At 39.0% G+C, this 16,794-nt stretch overlaps 1 protein-coding gene across 2 annotated transcripts in view; it reads left to right on the top strand.

Annotated features, from left to right (window-relative positions):
* Positions 1–16,252, top strand: part of LOC131258157 (E3 ubiquitin-protein ligase UPL1) — a 63,834-nt gene extending 47,582 nt beyond the window's left edge. For both annotated transcript variants that reach the window (XM_058259269.1, XM_058259270.1), the window contains exons 9-16: positions 4,931–6,062; positions 6,163–6,309; positions 6,411–6,491; positions 6,759–6,984; positions 7,120–7,259; positions 9,147–9,253; positions 9,385–9,555; positions 15,819–16,252. In XM_058259269.1, the coding sequence (XP_058115252.1) occupies positions 4,931–6,062; positions 6,163–6,309; positions 6,411–6,491; positions 6,759–6,984; positions 7,120–7,259; positions 9,147–9,253; positions 9,385–9,487 (1,936 nt within the window). In that variant the 3' untranslated portion in view covers positions 9,488–9,555; positions 15,819–16,252. The remainder of the gene's footprint in view (positions 1–4,930; positions 6,063–6,162; positions 6,310–6,410; positions 6,492–6,758; positions 6,985–7,119; positions 7,260–9,146; positions 9,254–9,384; positions 9,556–15,818) is intronic.
* The last annotated feature ends 542 nt before the right edge of the window (positions 16,253–16,794 follow it).

Below are 16,794 nucleotides of genomic sequence, written 5' to 3' on the forward strand. Positions count from 1 at the left end.
TTTTTTTTTTTCTGTAAATCATGTTAAATCAATGTCAAATTGTTACAAATCTATGATCTTTCATGCAAAGAGTTTCGATTTCAAGATTTGGAGGAGATGTGCTAAGTTGCTGAAAATTGAAAAAAAATAAAAAATTTCCAATTTCTCGCAAATCGGATTCAATCTGTGTCCAAACATAAAATCAAATATGTATGTAACCTGATCTAGTGATTCTTCTTTTGCTTTTGAATGTATTGCTTGTGTTTCCACACGTCTTCTTACATTTATAAATTGTATAAATAGACTTTGAATATACTTGCATCTATTCAGTTAGACAGTGCATAGATTAGGATCTCATACAAAGAAAACCTATTATGTCAAATTTTTTTATTTTTATTTTTTGATTTATAAGTGTGTATTGATGTCTTTTTTATTTTTTATTTTTATTTTTAACAATTACTGAAGTTTCATTGGAAAAGTCAACCAATTTCCCATTGTTTCCCTATGTTTCCAACAACAATGATACATTATACGATACAAGTACAACTGATATATCCCATGCGATAATCGATACATATCCGTATCTCAATGGTGTGATATGTAACGTGATACCGATATTTCAAACACCGGATGCAACCATAAATCTCCATGTAGAAACTTTTATTTACAATTATCTCTTTCTCTCTCTCTCTCTCTCTCTCTCTCTCTCTCTCTCTCTCTCTCTCCCTTTTCACTTATTCATTTCAACAATGAAGAAGCCTATGGTGATGATGGAAGTACAAGACTTGAGTGAGATTCGATGAGAACTAAAATGAAATAAGACCATTTTGAAATGAGAAGCAAACCATCACCCTTTTCTCATTTTCTCCATCGTCTTTTTGTTGTATGTCAATGTAATGGGCCCACATGCTTGAATTGTGATTTGAAATAAGGAGCAAACCATCACCCATTTTTCACTTTCTCCATCGCCTTTTTGTCGTATGTCAATGTAATGGGCCCACATGCTTGAATTATGTTCTTTTAGGGCCTCTGTTTGGTTCCCTTTGTATAGGCAACATTCTCATCAAAGGATGGTTTGCTGCACCATTGAATACATGCTAAAAACACAAAAAATGATAGATTATAGTGTTTTGCATTTTTATTATTTATTTATGTATTTATTTATTTTTTGCATATTTCCCAATAATTGATCAAGATTATTTTGGCCAAAAAAAAATAAAAAATAAAAATTGCCAATTTGGGTCTGTATCTTCTGATACTGATCTTAAAAAACTTGATAGATTAATGTTTTTGTGTCTGGTGACATTGATATTCAAAAACTTGATTTCATTCCACGATCGACAACTTAGGATTCATCTCTATTGTATTAGAGAAATTATATGATTGCCCACTTTAGAATATGAATACTATCTCGGGCGTTGAGTTTATACAACTAGTGCTCATAGCTTGGTACCCATATGCACTTGATTGATTTCACCTTTGGTAGACCATTTGACAATAATATGCCAGATTGGAAGATCCTAGCCATCCAATCTTAGGCCTCCATCTCAAAGTGGATTGCTGCTGCTATTTATTTTTTCTTCAAAGAATTGACAAATTTACCAGAGACAAACAACATTAGCAAACAACCTATTGATACCAACCTTCTTATGAGTAACTTGAGACCATAGAAAAAGTGCGCACCCCCCCACAACAAATACAGAGCAAGGAGGGAGACTCATGCAAGGTATTCCATATCAATAATGGTGGCCATAACGGTCACCACCATTACCGATACGGGGGCATAACGATCGTTATGACCCCTGTAACGGTTGAAAATTTTCTTTTGCCCGAAAAATTCTAAAAAAATGTCTAGAAAATCCAGAATAATGTAAACATTCCAAATATGTATTCAATTTTTTTTTTTTTTTTTTTTTTTTGTTCTTGTTCTTGTTTTTTTTTTTTTTTGGATATATTTATGGTAGTGTAGCAGTCCACTCTTTGGTGAGTGTTGTATCGAGTTGTCTAGTGAATTTGTGAACATGATTATATGTCTCTAATGTTTACACATCACAATTAATCATTAGAACTAGAAATCATAAAAAAGGCATAAATACTACTTTTTCAATTTTTTTTTGAAAAAAAGGCCCTTAGAGCCTCTATTCGTTCCAATCACTTTAATTTATGGTTTTAATCTTAAAAACTATAGTAAGAGTAGTCGAAATCTATTATAAAATGATCTAGGAGAATTTTTGGAATGAGAAAAGTGAAAAAATGAGAAAAATTGATTTAAATAGAAATAACAAAAGTGGTTGTTTTTTGACCGTTACAGGGGTAACAGTCGTTATGCCCCATAACGGCATTTATGGCCACTGTAACGGCCGATATGGTCCGAAAAAACCAACCGGCCCGTTTGACCCCCATATCGCATAACGGTCATGGCCGTTACTTATATGTATCGGCCTTTCCGAGCGTATCATAACGGATACGGAACACCTTAGACTTATGCCTCTCGCACCACTAAACAATGAATGAAGAAGTGGTTAACACATTCTTCTTCTTCTTTTTTTTTTTTTTGGGGAAAGGTAACACCATAAGGGATTGAACCCTGGATCACTCACACACATTACATTGGCTCCACCAGCTCATCTAACAAGCCGGAGACAGGTGTTTAACACATTCTCTCTCATTTCTATGCAACCTACATATCTAACTTTATAAGCTTTTTGTCCATAGTTTATCAAGCAAAAACTTTCACTCTTGATGGAACAAGTGCCTTCCATGGAAAGGAGAAGTCCTCTCACACTTCATAAGCACACCATAGAAAGAGCCGAAAGCTCTCCACTTGGCTACCATTTCCACACATTCCTGTCCTCAGTCAACACATTAATATGCACGCCATCAAAATTGGTTAGGAAGTTACTGAAGAGGCCTGCTTCGTCATCCGATAGGTTCCTCCATAGTATAATGATCCCCATCACACATCCCCACCTGTAATTCATACAATCCTGAACTTCCATTGCAAGCTTAAACAATACTTGAAATGAAAATTCAATGGCTTCATCATCCAACAAAGCATCCTTCTAGAACCACACAGTGTCCCCTTTGCCAACCAGAAATTGAATACGTGGCTAAATTCCGTGCATTCTCAATTCCGTCAAGGAAAGATGCGATCCTTTAGCCAACTTTTTCTCAATTTTTATTCTTCCAATAATGGGGTCCTAAAAAAGTGACATTCTGCTTGTCCCCGAGTGGAAGACCCAAGTAAGTGCAGGGAAGCTCCATATGCACGCACTGTATTCTCACTGAAAAAGAGCTTACCAAATCCTTATTCATAACCACACCTGTCATGGGGCATTATTTATTTATTTATTTTTAAGAATAACCTGGAGGCCTGAGTTCGGAACACCTAAGAATACTGTTCAAATTGACAACTTCCTCCATGTTCACCTTACACATCAAGAGACTGTCATCCATGAACTAACGATGCAAGATTTCCAGTTTTAGATTGTTGATTCTAACGCCCTTGATCATACATATGGAAGAAGCCCTACGAACGATGAGCTCACATCTTTTGCCGTAGGCTCACAACTAAAATTAAAAGGGGTGACAAGGGGCCTCCTTGACGAAGACCTCTTGAGCTAGAGAAAAAGTCGGCTCGCGAACCATTCACTAAAAATGAGAATGGAGCCTTGGATATACATTCTTTGACCGCCTCCATCCTTTCATGCCAAAATTTCACGCAATTCTTCACATTTTTTACTAGAATGCCGTCTAGAATCTGCCTATCCATGATGAAAGCTCCTTGAAATGGGGAAATCATGATGGTTGAGGCCGCCTTTCTTAATCTAACAGAAAAAAGAATAGATAAGATTTTGTCTACACCTCCCAGCAAGCCGATAAGGCCCAAAGCTTCCAATTTCGATCACCTCCTTGGTCTTTGGAATAGGAGTAATGAAAGTTGTGTATAGGTCCTCAATTTTCCAAAATGACCACTTCCAATATCTTGGTTTGATATTTCATGAGTGGAGAGATTGAGGAGGATGTTGCCCATAGAATTCCAGCTGGGTGGAAAAATGTGCTTCTAGAGTTTTATGTGATGTTGTGTACCACTCAAATTGAAAGGGAGATTTTATAGGATGGCTATAAGACCAGCCATGCTTTATGGGACAAAATGTTGGGCAGTTAAGGAACAACATGTTCATAGGGTGAGTGTAGCCGAGATGAGGATGTTGAGATGGATGAGTGGGAAGACAGCGAAGGATAGAATTAGAAATGAATGCATCCGAGGGAATTTAGGAGTAACACCAATAGGTAATAATATGGGGGAAAAGTAGATTAGATGGTTTGGTCGTGTACAACAGAGACCAGTACCTTAGTTGCGAGTTAGTTGGTATGAGTTGAAGGCTCCAAAAGGGCAAGGGGAGGGCCCAAAAGAATGTGGGTGGGGGTAGTAAGAAAAGACTTGATGAGCTAGGATAACTGAAGTTATGGCCCTTGATAGAGTGGAATGGCGGATAAAGATTCATGTAGTTGACTCCAATTAAAAGGATAAGGCTTAGATGATTATGATGAATTATCTCGTCGGGGAGATTTCTGGGGCATGGCCATCCACAGTGGGCGCATGATATCAAAGATCTAGATTACCATGGGTCCACTTGAAATGAACTCAAGACTTGAGGATAATAATTATTGGGAATGGATATTCAAGAGCAGGTTGTATGGTATGACCCTTTATGTTATGCCTTTTGAACTTTTGTTTCTGCTTTTTACTTTGAATATTGGATATTTTCAAGGGCAAAATGCTTATATTAATGTGTAGTTAAGTTAGCCCACCAACGGTTATAGATTATCAGTTCTCCTAATTATATATTATTCCCATGTTAAAGATTATATGGTTCCTATCTTCTCCTCTATCTCAAAAACTTTTTTGCCAAAGCAGGGTGACTCATTTGATCTTTCAACTTGTCAGGCTTTCAGATAAAATCTATTCACTTGCAGCCGAGGTACTGAAAAAGCTGGCCTTTGTTGCTGCTCCTCATAGGAGATTCTTTACTTCTGAGCTGGCAGGTTTAGCCCATGGCTTGAGTGATTCTGCTGTGGGTGAACTTGTCACTCTAAGGAGTACACACATGCTAGGTTTGAGTTCTGGTTCGATGGCTGGGGCTGCTATCCTGCGTGTGCTACAAGCACTTTGTACACTCACTGCTGTTATTGTCGATGGAAGCAAGGATCAAGAGAATGATGTGGAACAGGATGAGCAGGCTATCATGTGGAAGTTAAATGTTGCCCTTGAACCATTGTGGCAAGAATTGAGTGAATGTATAAGCACAACAGAGACGAAACTGGGACTGTCCTCCGCCTTCTCCTCTCCCTCACCAACTTCAAATACAGGAGACCATGTAGGAGGGTCTTCTTCTCTGTCGTCACCTCTTCCTCCTGGCACTCAGAGGCTTTTGCCTTTTATAGAGGCTTTCTTTGTTTTGTGTGAGAAACTTCAGGCAAATCATTCCATCGGTCAGCAAGATCTTATCAATGTGACTGCCAGAGAAGTCAAAGAGTTTGCAGGGAGTTCTTCAGCACCATCTATGAAGTCTGCTGGTGGACATAAACGGGTTGATGGTGCTATGACATTTGCAAGGTTTGCGGACAAGCATCGGCGTCTTCTGAATGCTTTCATCAGACAGAATCCTGGCTTGCTGGAGAAGTCGCTTTCTATGATGCTGAAAGCACCGAGGCTGATTGATTTTGACAACAAGAGAGCATATTTCCGCTCAAGAATTAGGCAACAGCACGAGCAGCACCCATCTGCTCCACTGAGGATAAGTGTTCGTAGGGCATATGTCTTGGAGGACTCCTATAATCAGTTACGTATGCGTCCTAGTCAAGATCTCAAGGGAAGGTTGACAGTGCAGTTTCAAGGAGAGGAGGGGATTGATGCTGGTGGGCTGACAAGAGAGTGGTACCAACTACTGTCAAGGGTCATATTCGATAAAGGAGCTTTGCTTTTTACTACTGTTGGAAACAACGCAACATTTCAACCTAACCCCAATTCGGTTTACCAAACTGAGCATCTTTCCTACTTCAAATTCGTGGGTCGTGTGGTAAAATTTTCTTCCCTTTTTGCTTTGTCATTTTTGTTTTCCTTGTAGCTATCGCCTTCAGGCTGATTTTTTTTTCTTTTCAATCTGATGCCCTTTGCAGGTTGCTAAAGCACTGTTTGATGGTCAGCTTTTGGATGTTTACTTCACCCGCTCCTTCTACAAGCACATTCTTGGCGTGAAAGTAACTTACCATGATATAGAGGCTGTTGATCCTGATTATTACAAGAATTTGAAGTGGATGCTGCAGGTTAGTAACTTCTTTCTTACATATATTTTCTACATGTAGCTCACTGTGGAGGTTCTCGTTATGTGGGGATGATGACATTGTATTTGTAATATTTCATCCAGAATGACGTGAGTGACATTCCTGACCTGACATTTAGCATGGATGCTGATGAGGAGAAGCACATTCTTTATGAGAAAACTGAGGTACCAAGCGTTTTTTTTCTGCTAAATGTGAAATCGGATTATGGGCAAAACCTTAAATCAAAGACGACCTTTAGTATAGTTTTCCAGATAAATTTATACACCCTTAAATTGTTTATAATTCTATGACATGTGTGGTTCGAGATCTAATCTGACTTCATATTCTGATCTGATTCGTGTGTTCTCTTGACTATTCTAATTGTCAGTCCTTTTCCTATTAACTGTGCGTGGTGATTGGACTTATTCTGTTTAATGCCTATTTTTGAGAAGGTTACCGACTATGAGTTAATACCCGGAGGAAGGAATATCAGGGTGACAGAAGAAACTAAGCACGAGTATGTAGACCTTGTGGCCGAGCACATTTTAACAACAGCCATCCGTCCTCAAATTAATAGCTTCCTAGAGGGCTTCAATGAATTGGTGCTTCGAGATCTTATCTCAATATTTAATGATAAGGAGCTCGAGCTTCTAATCAGTGGACTTCCAGAAATTGATCGTAAGTAGTAGTAGTTTTTGTTTTGTTTTTTTGTTTTTTTGTTTTTTTTTTTTTGAACATCCTTGCAAATGCTGTAGGTTTGTATTCATGTTTGTCTTACAATCTCTCTCTCTCTCTCTCTCTCTCCCTCTCCAGTCGACGATTTGAAAGGCAATACAGAGTATACTGGCTACACAGCTGCCTCTAGTGTTGTTCAATGGTTCTGGGAAGTTGTCAGAGCATTCAACAAGGAGGACATGGCAAGGTTGCTGCAGTTTGTTACTGGAACATCAAAGGTAATCAGGCCATATCACATTAACCCATCTTCTGATTTTTTTTTTTTTGTAATGTGAAATAATTAGGTAAAACTTAATGTAGTCATCCTTTATCTTTCATAAGCAAATGGAACTGAGAGTGGGTAGAGAACTACTTGTTGTGCTATAGAGGACTTTGTGCTGGCATATAGGAGTGCATGGGAGTGACTGAAAAGTTGAGTTTGGTTACTGACTTGCCTGAGGCTGGCTGCCATGTTTGGTTTATAGACGATATTTTTTAGGGCATTCAAAATGCAATTGAGTTTTGGTCTATTAGCAGCTGAACCTTGGCCGTTGTGACATGGAGGCAATGTCTTAGGCCTGGTTTGAATGGACTAGGAGAGTTCTGAAGTGAGTTGGAGTTTGTAAATTGTGAACTAGAGGCATATCTGCTTGAGTTGGCAAAAAACTTAGTATTAATTAGAAAGGACAATATAATGTGCAACTGGACAGTTTGCAAGACAATTCTTCGATGGCATTCTGTGTTAAAACAGGTATTGCGGATATAAGATTGCCATGGGTTGAATTTAATAGCACTGTCCTCAATCTTTGAAGGTTATTATGCATGTGTTCACCTGTATTATTTGCACATAGACATCCACTGCCTGATATTGGAGCTTCCTGTATTACTTTCATTGGTATGTATTAATGAGGAATTCATTAAGATTGCTGACCAAGATGTACCCCCAAATGACTGTGTTCGATACTCGATTCAATAATTCTGGAGAGCGGAGAGATAGAGAAGGATGTTGCTGAGTTTTATGTGATCTCCGCATGCCAATGAATCTAGAAGGGAAATTTTATTGGACAGAATGTTGGGCGGTCGAGGAACAACATGTTCATAGGGTGAGCGTAATGCAAACAAGGGTGTTGAGATGGATGAGTGGTAATACAAGGATAGAATTAGGAATGAGTCCATTTGTGGGAACTTAGGAGCAGCACCAATAGGTAATAAGATGAGGGAAAGAAGACTAAGATGATTTGGCCATGTGCAACGGAGACCAAGAATTGCACCGGTTTGGAGTGTGCCGGTTCAAGTTGAAGGCTCTAAAATGGCAAGAGGAAGGCAAAAAAGTACATGGTTGGAGGTGGTAAGAAAAGACTTGAGGCCTATGGTTTAATTGAGGATATGGTCCATGATAGAGTGGAATGGCTTAACAATTTTTGTGTAGCTGATTTTAGTTAGTTGGGATAAGGCTTTGATGATGATGAAGATATTGACGCCATTCACACACACATACATACATGTGACGCCCACACTAGTGCATGCATGTGACGCGTTAAAGATCATTTTCTTTCACAGCAATGGCAATGTTATGCTACTTTTAGCGCTTATGAATCCTAAAAGCCCAACTTTTTTTTTTTTGTGTGCCCGCGTTTCATTTGGAATGGCCTGATTTTTGGTGTCCTTTCATCCTTGTGGGCTCCACCAAATTGCTGGTTAGATGCATATACACAATATGGTGAGCTCCACGGACTGTGGAAGGTTTTTATGGTGGGTGTCCCTGTCCCAACCATACACTATGGTGTGGTCCACCAGAGTTTTGGATCGGCTTGATTTTGGGCTTCAGGCTGAAATATTGGAAGGGTGCACATGATTAACGTAGTAGATATCATATACACATCGATGGTGGGCCTTGTTATATATGTGAACATATCACGCGTGTGTGCGGCTCACACTTGCAACAAAAAGATGTGAATGCGTCATATACGTGCGCACACACAATGATGAAATGTGAATGCATCAATCGATTATATTCATCTCAGTGGAAATCAAAATTTTGCTTCTATTGTATCTAAATGATCAATTCTAGTATCCCCATATCTTCATATTTTGATGGAAGTCATTTGTTCTAATGGAAATTTTAGGTTCCCTTGGAGGGTTTTAAAGCACTGCAAGGGATCTCTGGCCCTCAACGGTTTCAGATCCACAAGGCATATGGAGCCCCAGAAAGGCTACCATCAGCTCATACCTGGTTAGTTACTACTTGATGGATCAATATTGAATTGAATTTATTCTTGATTTTTTTTAGTGGAAACTAGATTCTTACAGACCATAAAATTTGAAAGTTGCAACTCCTAATGTTCTCTATTATATTTTCGACAGTTTCAACCAACTAGACCTTCCAGAGTATTCGTCCAAAGAACAACTTGAAGATCGCTTGCTGCTTGCCATCCATGAAGCTAGTGAAGGTTTCGGCTTTGGTTGACACTGCTTCCATGATGACAATTCTACACCAGCGAAGCCATCAAACTCTTTTCAAGTTGCCATGTACAGGTTAGATGCACATTCCTTTCCCTTGAGTGTTTCCTAAGCGTCCTTTAAATCATGGGATTTATTTTGCAAACGCTTTCCCTGCCTTTTGGGTTGTGGTTTTTGGTTCTTTCTGTTACTTGTGGAGTATTTTCATATGGCTATTATCTTTCAAAAAAGAAGAAGAAAAAGTGGTATGTCTATTTCTGCGAGCCGCTATGAGACCATGGTAGTGGATAACCATAACGTTCTTCCAAAGTCTTGGATTTGTTGTCCTTATGATGCCCTGGTGTTTTTAATTTCAATGGTATCATCTTGTGCATTTTTTTATTTTTATTTTTATGAATATCCGTATGTCCTATGCAATTACTTTGGTTTTAGTCAAAGAGGGTGGATGCAATGTACGTCTAGTACCATTAGGAGGAAAGCTAAGATGATGATGAGTAAGATGGTAGTTGCGCGCCTGGACACATGCATTTGTATATGTGTAGGGCTGCAACTTTGGCAGGCTTGGTGGGATTGAGGCCTGAGGGTCAACCCAAGCCCAACTTAACCTCAAGGGTAGTTGGCCCAAGGCCCAACCCAACTCTAGACCAAACCCAAGCTACCAACCCAAAGTATTGAATCCTTGACCCTATCAAAATTTGGGTTGGATCAGGTTAACTCCCGCAACTAGTAAAGTAACACAAAGTGAAACATCTCACCATCAAATAACATCATTAAAGTAATAACTCTTGAAATAATACTAGCAAAATGAAGTCTATTATCACCACTCGTAAACAAATAAAATTATAGAAATGGATGGAGTGGTTACACATATGACATGGTGGGCCCCACCAGTGTTCATAATATTGGTATCGCATTACGTATCACATTCTTGGGATACAAATACGTATCGGTTATTGCTTGGGATATATCGGTTGTATCGTGTAATGTATTGCTATTGTTGGAAACATTGGGAAATTGGTTGAATTTTTCAATGAAACTTTGGTAATTGTTAAAAAAAGACATCAATACACATTTATAAATCAAAACATTACAAAAACAAGTACACATAATAGGTTTTCTTTGTAGGGGGTCCTAATCTATGTGTTGTCTAACTGAATTGATGCAAGTATATTCAATGTCTATTTATATAATTTATAAATGTAAGAAGACGTGTGGTAACACCAGCAATACATTCAAAAGCAAAAGAAGAATCACTAGATTAGGTTACATACATGTTTGATTTGATGTTTGGACATTTTGCAAATGATTTGCGAGAAATTGGGAAATTTTGTTTTGTTTTGTTTTTTTTTTTTTTTTTTTTCAATTTTCTGCAACTCGGCCCATTTCATCCAAATCTCGAAATTGAAGCTCTCAATCGTGATTTTTCATGCAAAACATGAAAAATCATTGATTTGTAACAATTCGACACCAATTTAACATGCTTTACAGAAAATAGAAGGATCGAAATTCGAAAATGCTCACCAGATCAAAGATGTGGGATATATCGCACTACTTGTGCGTTTCGTATCGCACTGGTGGGACCAGTGTTCGAAATATCGGTATCGTGTTACGTATCGCACCTTTGGGATGCAGATACATATCAGTTATCGCATGAGATATATCGGTGGTGGGCCTGTCCGATAGGCTGATCTGATCATCAAGTGGGCATTCCTGGAAATCTGACTGATCCAATCACCAGGTGGGCCACTCCATATATGACAATGTACAATCAGCTGAAAGCGGGGCCAATTGTGCTGTGTATATCCTCTTAACCTGTCCAACGGGGTCGCCCTACCATGAAAATGGGACACCCCAAAAATCCGGTCGGATCCAATCATCGGGTGGGCCCGTGTGTAGTTTAAGCACATTGGGCTGATTTCCATCATCTTCTATGCATGGCCCTCATGGTTGGACCAGCGTTCTTTTTGGGGAACTGTTGGATTCACTTGGATGGCATACACATGCCATGTGGGCCTAAAAAAAGCCAGCAATTTGACTCCATGTGATCATTCCCTTGTATATGTGTTCTTATGCACTTTCTTCATACATATCAGAGTTTAAGAATTCGTTGGGTCGACCCAAAACTAGACCACGTCAAGTCGACTCCACTGGATTTGTCATTCGATTTGGGTCAAACTTATTTATTGTGTTTTTTACTGAGGGTCTTGAGAAGCAGCGGCTCTAGAAGGGGAGGATTTTTTATATATTTGGGATGGGTATTACCGAGGGTCTTGAGAAGCGGCAGCTCCAGAAGAGGAAAATTTCCATGGCTCAAGATATGAAAAGGATAAAATCGGTGACAATGGATATCACACATCTAGAGGGGGTATCTCTCGGAGACAAACCAGGGGACTATGTAGCCTTATTTGAATTTGTAGAGGAAAGGGGAAGACAGATAGTACAGACTGATATCCAAGATGGCATCCGAGAAATAGTGTGATTAGGAATCAACAACCAGAATGTAGAAAATGTAAGGAGAGCAGCAGAGACGAAGGCCACCAGGGAACCGTCTGATCCCAATGAAGATTATGAGCTGGAATGTCAGGGGCCTGGGATTTTCACATAAGTGTGGACTGATAAAGGATACGTACAAGAAATTTAAAATTCAGATAGCAGATTTTCAGGAAACCAAGCTACAAGTGATAGATTTGCAGGTCATTAATTCATTATGGTGGGGGCAACAAAAAGAATGGGAAGCGCTAGATCTGTGGTCTTGAATTCTGCAATATGGAGTAAAGAGGACTGCTAGAAAGGAAAATATTCTATCTCAAAAGTGCTTAAAGATATTTCCTCGGGATTCAGGTGGGTGTTCTCAGCTGTTTACTGGCTGTGCAAACCAAAACTATGCGATGAATTTTGGGAAGAGCTAGATCTGTGGAGAAGTAAATGGGGATTACCATGGTGCATGGGAGGAGACTTCAATGTGGTAAAATTTTTGGATGAAAGATCGAATGGAGGGCGAATTACTAGAAGTATGAAAAAGTTTTTAGATTGGATCCTTCCTATGGGAGTAGTTAAATTCACATGGTCGAATGGGCAAGCTAACCCGAACAAATCTAAACTAGATAGGTTTCTCATCTTCCCGGATTAGGACAATAAATTTCTAATGATACATCAAAGTGGGCTACCTAAGTCATTTGTTAATCATTGCCCAGTATTATTGGAGCTGGATGAGGCGGACTGGGGACTGGAGCCTTTTAGATTTGAATCGGCCTAGCTAGAAATAGAAGGTTTTGCGAATACGGTGGTTGAATGGTGGTCTTCCTTCTCGGTTCATGGAGGTGCAGGTTTTGTGTTATTCCAAAAGTTGAAACTTGTTGAAAAAGAAAATTATTTGTGAAAAAAGGAAAACCTACAAGGGCGAGAGGAGGAAACTTGTAAGTTTTTGCAGGAAATTCAAAGGTTGGACTTAAAAGAAGAGAGAGGAATCGTCGGAGGAAGAAAGAGGATAGTGTGAGCTCTACTGTGCAAAATATATGCAAGGCTGCGGGAGGAAGAAAACAGATGGTCGTAAAGATCAAGAACAACATGGTTGAAAGAAGGCGACAAAAATACAAAGTTCTTCCATGCAATAGCTAGTGCTAGAGTGAGATCCAATAAGATTGAAAGCCTTAATGGTGGATGGAGAAAAGGTAGAGGGCAAGTCAAGGGTTTGTGCTTCAATAGTTAATTTTTACGAAGGCTATTGATGGAAGATGAATGGCAAAGACCAATGTTGGACAATTTACAGTTCAATTCAATGTTGGTAGAAGCGGAGGAATCTTTGGAATAGGCCTTCTTAGAAGAAAAAATCAAGAAAGCAGTGGCAAAGTTAGGAAGTGATAAGGCCCCTGGTTCGGATGGATTCCCGATAGTGTTCTATAAAATTTTTTGAGATCCGGTTAAAAAGGATGTGGTAAGCGTTTTGAATGAATTTTATGATAGCGGTACAATAGCGTCGAAATTAGGGGCTACTTGTAGTAATTTCTGAAAAAGAAGGTGCCAATTGCCTTAGAGATTTTCGTCTCATTAGTTTAATTGGTGGTCCATATAAGATATTGGCTAAAATGCTAGCTTCTAGATTTCTTGGGGTGTTGGAACAAGTTATTTGGCTTCAACAAGGGGCATTTGTGGAAGGAAGATAGACCGTGGACAGTTCTTTATCGGCAAATGAATGTATTGATTCTTGTAATAGAAGAGGGGAGGATTAAATGGTGATATTGGATGCAAAAATGTGTTAGGTCGGCTAAATTCTCCATGTTGGTCAATGGGTCCGCCGAATGGCTTCTTCTCAGCTTCAAGAGGGCTTTGTCAATGTTATCCGCTTTCTCTATATCTATTTGTGATGGTAATGGAAGAGTTTAGCAAAATGATAGAAAGAGGAACAAGTCGACACTCTATTGTTTTGCAAGGTGGGTGATTTAAAAGTGGAGAATCTTTGGTTGATAATTGTTTGTTTTGAGGTGGTCTCGAGTATAAAGATAAATATTAGTAAAAGTGAAATTTTGGAGGTGGGTGTATTGAAAGAGGAGCTACGGAGTTATGCGGCATTATTTGGATGCAGGGAGTGCTCTTTTCCGACCTCATATCTTGGGCTCCCATTATGTATTGGAAGACCGGTGAAGCATACGTGGTACAGGGTGATTGAATGCTTTGAGAGGAAGCTATCTAAATGGAAAATTAGGTATCCATCTATGGGCAGAAGAATTACGCTCATAAAAACCACAATGTCAAACCTCCCAGTATATTTCATGTCACTATTCAAATGCTCGAAATCGGTTTTGGCAAAAATGGAAAAGCTAAGGTGGGTTTTCTTATGGAAAGGGGCGGGAGATAGTCATAAATTCCACCTAATGAAATGGGAGGAGGTATGTAACTGTGGGAACTAGGGGCAGTAGGGTTTAGAAAGCCCGAGGAGTTGAATCTAGTGCTTTTAGGAAAATGGGTTTGGAGATTTGGGGTAGAATTGGGAGCTTGATGGCGAGAGGCGATTGGTAGAAAATATGGAGTCGAAAAATGGGGATGGTGGGTTAAGTCTTCTTCTATGTCCTGAGCTTCCTACTTATGGAGGTTGATAGCATCATTCAAACATAGGGTTTGGGAAGGAATAGGTTTTCAATTGGGCGATGGAAAAAAAAAAAAGATTTTGGGAGGATATATAGGTAGGTGATAAAAAGTTGAGTTAACACTTTTCCAATGTTAGCAGCGATATCTAGGGGGGGCAGACTTGAAGGTGGAAAGGTGCTTTTCTAGGAGGGGTGAGGAAGTTGTCTCTGCTTTTGCTGTGTAGAAGGAACCTAGAGGATGTAGAAGTTGTAGAACTTTGCGCTCTTCTAGAACTGCTAGCTAAGGAGGCTCTGGTGCTAGGGAATGCTGACTCGCTCTGATGGCTTCAAGATAAATTAGGCAAGTTCTCAGTGAGGTCTTTCTATAGAATGGAACGTGGGCATGATGCTAGTGTAGAAGTGTGTTGGATGTCGTTTATTTTGCGCTACGGAGCTCTGCAAAAAGTGGCAGCATTTGCTTGGTTAGTAGGCAGGAAAAAGGTGCTAACTATAGATAATTTTCGTAGAAGAAACATGATTCTTCCGAATGTTTGTTTGCTTTGCTATCAAGCTGAGGAAACGGTGGACCACCTTTTCATCCATTGTTCTTTTGCAAGAGAAGTGTGAGAGAATTTCTTCTGATTATTTGGGGTCTTGCCAAATTCAATTGAAAACTTTCTTCTGGCATGGCATGGTGAGGGATCAGGAAATTCGGGTAGGAGAATTTGGAGGTTTAAGTATGCTAGCTGTATTTTGGGCTCTGTGGTTAGAAAGGAATGATCGATGCTTCAGGAACCAAAATAAGTCAGCTTCAGTTGTCTTTATAAGGGCAAAAATTCATGTAATGGAATGGACAAGGGCTGTAAAATTCGCAGATCAAATCCTGGATTGTTGGCAGTTTTTGTAGGTTTGTGCTCTATATTTGTAACATGGTGGCTTTGACCTTTATAAATAAAATCGTCATTGTTCAAAAAAAAAAAAAAGAAAAAGAAAAAGAAAAAACTCGACCCTGTTGATTAAGTTTGGTATTTTATGGTCTTCTACGTTTTCTATTGACTATTCATATCTTTTAATAGTTTCTGTATTTTATAATACATTTGTATATTTCAAGTAATCATAGTCAACATTTTCTACTTTTGATTCGAGTTGAATTTTTGACCAGTTCCTTCTGTCAAGTCAGACCCAGTAAATTCTGGAGTGTAGTGAAGTTTCTTGGCTTATTGGATGATGACAGATGGAACACAACATTCTGATAATAAGTTGCTCGTATTGCAGATTTGGAGGTGATCAGTTGAGGCCGTTAGAGAAAGATTATTGTTTAGAGAAGGCTGGATTTTGTAGAAATTCAAGAGGCAGCAATATGTGAATAGTTCCAAACATCTCTTGACTTGCAAGCTTTGTGAGCTCTAGGGCGAGTGGTTGAAGCTTCAGTGAGGACTGCACTAGGAACGGCAGCAGCAGCAGCGGCTTGCAAAATGTATTTTTTTCTTTTTTCGGCTTCTCTGCCAAGTATATATACATAAAAGATGATCATCTGCCTCCTTTTTATGTTTAATTTTGTTCAGCTGGTGTCAGTCTTTGGCTGTGAATCGTTCTTTACTCCGCCCGCAAGATCTCGTGCTGTTTGTACCTTCTTTTTTGGGGACAGGTGGCTCAGATTGTGAATGCTAGCAGCTGGTGAAATGAAAAATAAATGCTTGATTTATTTATTCCTTTTTTTTTTTGCTCATGTATGAGAAGCCTCATCACCCAAGAGGAACCCATGTAAGTGGCTGGCCTCACACAAACAGCGTGAAAAATATTGCCAGGATTTTGAAAATCTTGCAATGATATGGTTAGAAATACCCTGAAATATTATCGATATATCATTGCAAGATTTTGAAATATCGGAAAGTTTTAAAATGTCATTTTTAAAAATTGCAATACTATATATATATATATATATATATATATAATTTAGATATTAATTTGCAATAAATATTTTTATTTTTGGTGAGATTTTTCTGATAATAATGTGAAAAACCCCAAAATTTGGAAATTCTGAGTGTCACCATGTGCAAGAACAGTCCTCGTTATTCGACAGTGGGGATGACATTTATTTGGCATTGCAGTATATTGATTATGGATGTACTTTTGGAATGGTACATGGATTGACATCCATATGACTCTTGCCCATGAACTCTGCTTTGGAGGAATTACAGGCTCCAGCTCATTGTTAAATTGGCCAATTGATCTGTGCGATAGATACGGT

This window comes from Magnolia sinica, chromosome 10 (genome assembly GCF_029962835.1).
Source record: "Magnolia sinica isolate HGM2019 chromosome 10, MsV1, whole genome shotgun sequence".
NCBI classification, from domain to species: domain Eukaryota; kingdom Viridiplantae; phylum Streptophyta; class Magnoliopsida; order Magnoliales; family Magnoliaceae; genus Magnolia; species Magnolia sinica.